This window comes from Triticum urartu, chromosome 4 (assembly GCF_003073215.2).
Source record: "Triticum urartu cultivar G1812 chromosome 4, Tu2.1, whole genome shotgun sequence".
NCBI classification, from domain to species: domain Eukaryota; kingdom Viridiplantae; phylum Streptophyta; class Magnoliopsida; order Poales; family Poaceae; genus Triticum; species Triticum urartu.
This window is the reverse complement of record NC_053025.1, coordinates 238,867,372-238,874,173: the sequence shown is the minus strand read 5'-3', so window position 1 is coordinate 238,874,173 and position 6,802 is coordinate 238,867,372. Positions and strand designations below refer to the sequence as shown.

At 41.0% G+C, this 6,802-nt stretch overlaps 1 protein-coding gene across 9 annotated transcripts; it reads right to left on the bottom strand.

Annotated features, from left to right (window-relative positions):
* Positions 1–240: 240 nt before the first annotated feature.
* LOC125551385 (protein LAZ1 homolog 1) lies at positions 241–6,484 on the bottom strand. Of its 9 annotated transcripts, none has more exons than XM_048714593.1 (9): positions 6,293–6,484; positions 3,922–4,329; positions 3,696–3,776; positions 3,061–3,169; positions 2,411–2,595; positions 2,232–2,320; positions 1,809–2,064; positions 973–1,215; positions 241–887 (listed from the first exon to the last, which is right to left on the bottom strand). In XM_048714593.1, exons 2-9 carry the CDS (start codon positions 4,135–4,137, stop codon positions 609–611), a joined length of 1,458 nt encoding a protein of 485 aa, XP_048570550.1. In that variant the 5' UTR covers positions 4,138–4,329; positions 6,293–6,484; the 3' UTR covers positions 241–608. The 9 variants fall into 9 exon arrangements, with proteins under 9 accessions (XP_048570550.1, XP_048570548.1, XP_048570547.1 ...); XM_048714591.1 differs by having other exon boundaries at positions 6,056–6,476; XM_048714590.1 differs by having other exon boundaries at positions 3,922–4,323; positions 6,056–6,476.
* Between the last annotated feature and the right edge of the window lie 318 nt (positions 6,485–6,802).

Below are 6,802 nucleotides of genomic sequence, written 5' to 3'. Positions count from 1 at the left end.
TGAGAATAGCAGGGAAGAAGATAACGAGGTGCGACTCCGTTCTTTTCGTCAGCTCATTTAAAAAAAAGAGGTTTTGGGTTCTTTTTATAATACAGAGAAAAAACTGTGTTTTAGCAAATATTGTAGTATTAAAATCACAATTTTTAGGGGCAACCAAACAGCTCATTGTAAATAAAACTGTGGTAATCTAAAAAACTGTAGTATTCTCAAAATACTTAGAAAATACTTTGCTATCAAACAGGGCCTAAAGGTGCTTTAAGGATTTGATTGAAATATGCTCATCCAGTCGTACAAATATCTCCCTTCAGTGTATGTTAATCCAAAGAAGCTTGGGGGTGGTTACATCAGTAATTATCGGAGCCTAATTTATTTATTTTTTGCTTGTACCAAACAAGGCCACTCTCATAGAAAAACCCATGTAACAGCACCTCCTGAAACTGAGCCAGGGTCAGCCATAAACAGAAGGAACTAGGGAAGCTCCGAAGCCATCCTGCAACTATTAGTCACCGGAATCGCCTTTCTTTTGCCTCAGTGTGTCCTAAATGATGTATAAACTTCTACTTCTGGGTAAAGGTTAGCCGCCGTGGTTAAAACCCACCACCAGACTGCTAGAACCACCTGCGGAGTCTGCGAAATTTGTTGTACCTTTTCCTAGCTAATCCACTGTCACTAAAACTACCACCTTGAACCTGATCTTGAGCTTCTGAAAATTCCTCTGACCATGATTCCAGTGGAATAAGATGGCTGTCGTCCTTTGCCTTCCTCTTCTGCTTCTCAATCTGCTTCACATTCTCAGATATTTGGTGGAGTGTCTTATTTATCTTCGTGAAACTCCTTTCCATGGGCTCAACGACGTGGGAGACTGTGTATCTGACATCATCGACCATCTGAGAAGATACCATAACACAAGTCAGACGAATGTGTGAGAATGATAAAGGAGGTACAGAAAACTGACCACTATTAGAAACTTACAATTTCACCACTTCCTAACACAACATCACGAACACTCTGAGGAAAACTCAACCGCCTGTCTCTGGAATCAGGGCGAGAGGTTTCCATGATTGTTAAATTATCAATCTCTCGTTCTTCTTCAGGATCTGGAGCCCCCAGGGATGCATAATCAGACATGACAGCAGCATTATAAACACTTCTCTCGCCACGCCTGTAGGGCTTAGCTGGAAATACTTTCATATGAACCACTGCCGCCACCCCCATCTGTCATGCAAGGGACATAAAACGTTGTGGGAATAAACTTAAACAGAGACTCTTCTTCTTAAACAATTAGAGAGCAGAGTAGCATCGTTGTCTGCAGTAAATCCAAAAATGTGCAAGCAAATAAAATCACTGGTACAACAAGCGCATTGTATATACACTTGTGATAGTACAAGACAATTCAAAGCAACACATGAACCAACCAATATTGGAAAAGGGGTATGGGAACTTCCCATAACAAGAACCTCCACATTTGTGAACATGTAACATAAAAAATGTAACTCAGAAACAATCTACAGTAAAATCATTCACTAATATGCATACTACAGAAGGTTAAGAGGTTAATATGCATGAACAGACCTGTACTTCTATAGTGCAAACTATCAGAGCTAACTTGTTTCCAAAGTAAACTACAACGTGAATGAAAAAAATGAAGCATAGGCATGTAACAGTTGGACAAATGTTTTGCATGTATTCTGCATGCTCCTATGAGGGTAGATAAAGCATAGAGGTGACTTGCTGAGAAAACAAGTAAAAGCAAGTGAATCAACCCAAGACTAGAAACTGTAAAAAGAAACATAATGGATAAAACATACCTCCAGACATATTATATAATCCTGGATACGTGTTTGCAAACTTTGTGCCAGATGTCCATTAAAAAGCCCAGTTGAAAACAGAAATGCAACAGCAATACCTTGCCACCATGTCAAAAATATAATAGATTTGAAAGTTAGAAACTTGGACAGGGGCTTAATAGGTTCCAGCTTCTCCTTGGTAGCAGTGTAGAACTGTACAAGACAGTACAATGCCCATGTCTGGCTGAAATTTAGGACAACAGCCAAATATGGGTACCTGCAAAGGGATTGACTGACACTGAGAACGCCAAACTTGAAATATTTGCTCATTCCCCAATGCAGAATCGGATTAATTATGCATAAAACAATGAGCATCTTTAAGTTTGCGACCAATATTCAAGAGATTGCTCAGGAAAAACTACAGGCAAAGGAAACAACTCCTACCCATATCTCCATGCAAATTTTCCTTCTCCATAGATACCCAGAAGTTCTAGCAAAATTGCCAAGATAGCACAAATAGGCTTGAGTATCATCTACAGAAAATCATAAACTACATCAGAGCAATTACATACATGAAGCAAAGAGGCACTAAGGTAAAAAGCTTGTCACCATAAAATACATACGTATTGCACAATGCCAATCTTCACGGCATAATAAAAGTCAGGACCGAGGTACCAGTTTCTCATAAACCAGTTCAATGGGAATGGATGTTTCACAATACCATAATCATAATCAACGTCTAGCAAAGGAGAACTATCACTGGGTTGAAACTGATCCTCCATGTATCTGATGGTACTTTCCTCCCCACCTAAAATGATAAAAGATAAAATCAAATGAACAGTATAGAAAATAAATAAGGAAACCTGAGAGCTGTAGGCTAAAAAACTAGGTATTTGGCATATTGACCCTCACTCCAATATAACAGGTCTTATGCACTGACCAAACTAAAGCAGCAAACAGAATAAAGTGCTTCATCAGCATCGACATTCTTATGATTAAAAACTGAAAATGTAACTCCAAAGTCAGAAAGGCAATGCCAACTCAAATTGTAACTTTTCTTATAATTAAATTCAGATTGATATTTCTGCATTACCAGAAAAAAAGAGAAACCCATGTATTATCCGAAATAAGATTAATTAAGTAATCAATCCAATAACTAAAAGGTTAGTTGAAAAAACAGGTTAAAAGTCACAACCGTGTACAATTTGACTTCCAACTATTGGTAAAGAAGACAATTTCTTATAGGAAGGATCCAAATGGAGAAAGTACCAACCTAAGCATGCTATCAGATATCTCTCAAAGCAATACATTGCGAATGCCTCATAACAATCCCGCATCATCTCACAGATGAAAGCAACCTTTGAATTCAGTAATGAGAAGAACTACAAAAAAATAAGAAAGATCTGTTGGCATTGAAGGAAATAAAATCATAGTCACCATATACACAGAAAAATAAGTTGGTGAAAGCCAAAAGGAGGTACGTACAAGAAAGGAACAAAAGCACTAGAGAGTAATATAACTTATCCTCAATAAGCACATTTTAAAATGGAATTACAGGGTGTTATATTAAATATAAAAAGAATAATCTAGACTTACTAGAGTACAAACACTCACAGGGCATACTTAAAAATAGTGGAAGTATGTAACAATGCTACCAGGTATGTGTTTATAAATTATACACATGAATTATGATCACAGAATTATACTAGCAAAGTAATCGTTAGAAAACGGTCACAAACATGATATGGTGAGCACAAACATTGATGCTGTCAGTTTCCAAAATATTGATTGTTCATATGCTCACTCCAAGTATCAGCAATGTGACATCGACACTGAACTAATAAGTGCAATAGCAGCTCATTGTACAAAAAACTGGAACAGAAAACAAGAACAGACAGGTCTACTTACTGATTGAACAGCATATACTGGAACCATCATAATGAGACCAATCAAGAACTTCTGCTCCTGCAATGGACAAAAGGTAGACAACTGAAATTGAAAGTGCAGCAGTCGAAAAGAACAGGGTAGATAGTTGAAAACTTCGAACAATTGCAGCTCAGGGAGGTACGAAATCTTTCATATCAGAATATATTCTTCTAATAAACCAAAAACTGAAATTCTGATAGAAAGCTACCTCAGGTTGATGGTACGCGCAGAGATGCTCGAAAGTTAGAAACAAGGACAGAACAAGTGCAACAGTTACAGATATCCCTGCGCTGAAAATTGGCCAGCTTGACAATGACTTCGCCACTGAGATAAAGCTAGGAGAAAACATTTTCCCTGATCTACCCAAACAGCTGCTCACATGGATCAGCACCAAAATGAAACGGATCACATTTTTCGGAGTCATACTGCCAAAGACTGTATTTTGGTGGGAAACTTGCTTGTGGTCTGTCCTTTATCTATAATTCCGGCTTTCTTCTTCTACAAGCTAGAGAATTCAGGATTCAAAAACTGAGGGGTAAATCTTCTTTTGTGCTTCTTCGATATGCTCAAGCTCTCTTTAGTCTTCTGCAAAACTTTGCTGCGGAGCATACTGGTCCTTCCATACAGATTGACAACGATTGTAAGATAAACACACAAATATTTGCTCTTAAGATATAGTGACAGAACTTACGGCAAAGGAAGGCATGCAAGATAAGAGCACTTTTAGCTTATAAGTATCAGCAATTGTACTTATAGCACCAACGACATGAAAAAACCAACGGCATGAACAACACCCAGGAAATCACAAGAAACCGATCTTTTTCTAATAGTTACGCCATGGAAGGTCGCACGTCTTAGATGCCCATCTCCATTGTGGAAAAAATGGCAATAATGAATTAATAAATTTCTTCCTTTTAGTGTCATGTTCCCTTTGATTCAGTAGGGCATACCCAGTGCTGAAAGCTCCCACACAAGGTGGGGCCTGGGGAAGGGAATTTCTAGACAGCCTTACCCTTGCATAACATTCTGCAAGGAGGTTGGTTCGAACCTAGGACCTCCAGGCCACAAGTGGACAGATTCTACCACTGCACCAGGCCCGCCCTTCATTCCCTTTGATTCAGTAGAGGTAACAAATAATCCAAGGAAAACTACTCAACCTTACACAGATACAACCGTTCAATTACTCTGTGAACGACAAGCCATCCCTCTTGCTAAATCTTCTACATATTCATACAGAACTTCATATAAATAATTGACAACAATCATCATTATTGGAACCAATCTGTTTTAGCTACAAGGTGGTAAGAAGCCAAATCGTCAATAATAAATCATTTCCATCGTAGTAAAACAAAATATGAATGTAATTTTCCTCAGAGAAAAGTAGCAATGTGACACAGAATTCCAAATAACTTGCTTAAAATAAAATTTTAGGCTATTTGCCCCAATTGTGAAGACCATAGTTAAACCCTGAAATTAATGTAAGATCTATTCCAACAGACATAAGCAATCAACCCAGGAATCAATAGAACTCTCTTTCAGTTCAGCCATGGTCAGACAAGGTTATGGTAGCTTTTACTGAGGGGCTAAGTCCTTTTACTCTTGTACATGGAGTGGGAACACAGTTCTGGGGATACATCACGACAAAATGTTAGAGGGCATAGCAAGGGTAGAACAGGAGAGATAGGTGTTTCCTGCTACAATGACTGGAGTGCAACTGTATTTGCTTGACTGCTTGATCTTTTAACGTGTGGGGAGATAAAGAGTTATTCCGTCCACAAGTCAAAACTAAGATAGTCCACAAGTCAAAACTAAGATAGAACGGGAGACTCGAACCTGGGCCAATGGGCAGGGTCATAAGAGAAAGACAATGCTGGCTGCTCTCCTTGGCCCTTGGGTATATTGAGTGACAGAAAAACTAGAGAACACACTGCCAATTACATGACACGATGTGATGCATGTATAGCATGAAAAACTCGCATAAGGTCCGCCTACCCTTCCCAACAACCAGTCAAAAGCTGAACCACCAACCAATTTATCGATATCATGAATTAGGAAACAACACACGCAGCCGCAGATCAATGGGATACCCAGTTTCCAGACTCTGCACTGCCTAAGTGTGCAGAGTAGCAATCTAGCGGGTAACTCGTCAGTAATAATAATAATATAACAGCAGCAATAGAACGGGGTCAAACATCCCCGCCGACTAGATAATTAATTACTACTCGTAGTTCAGTCATCTCACCGGGTCGAAGCAGTTCGTAATAAAACAAAAATTAATAACAGCAGAACCGAGTAAAATAAAAGTGAAGCAACCGGAACCACCCAGAACTAGACCGACGCACCTCGCGATTTAACCCCCACCACAACCGCGCAGACCACCCAGCATTGACGAGAAGTATGGATTAGTGCAACCTGGTGCCCCCTTCCCCGCCGCCCAGATCATCCTACTCCAGAGTCCATACAAACAACACCGATTTCTTGCAGCAGAACAACTAGCGCATCTATGGTATGAAATCAGCCACCTCCGACTGGTCAAACTGGAGGGGGAATCGCACTGAGATGAGGGACTCAGACCTTACGAGTGTGGGGGGGAGCAGATCGCGCCCAGGCAGCTTAGGCCCCTCGGCCTCGGGCGTGGAGAAGGGGCCTCGCCTCGGCCTCGGCTCCCGCTTCCGCTTCGCTTCCAACGAGACGAGAGAGACGAGACGTGTGGGGATATGGAAAATCTCTGGGTTGGCCTAGGACTAGGGGAGTCGAGAGCGACGGGGTTTTTGCACTTGCACGCCTCCGCCGCTGTTTGTATCTGAGTGCGTGTGGGGATATGGGCCCGCATGCCAGTGGGAACAACAGATGACGCTTGGGGCCCCTCCGAGCAGGTGGTGGTGGGTAGTTGACTCGTGGGTGTGCTTATTCTGCGGATGCGCGCAAGCGGTGGTGGCGTGAAAAGGCGGCCAGGTCGTGGGCCCATCAGCCAGCCGCGGGAGACCTGGACTCGGATCGGATCGTCACTCACAAATTTCTCCTCTTTTTCAATGAACAAGATGAACAAGATATCAAGAGATCCAGCTTCCGAGATGTTTACCCTACCC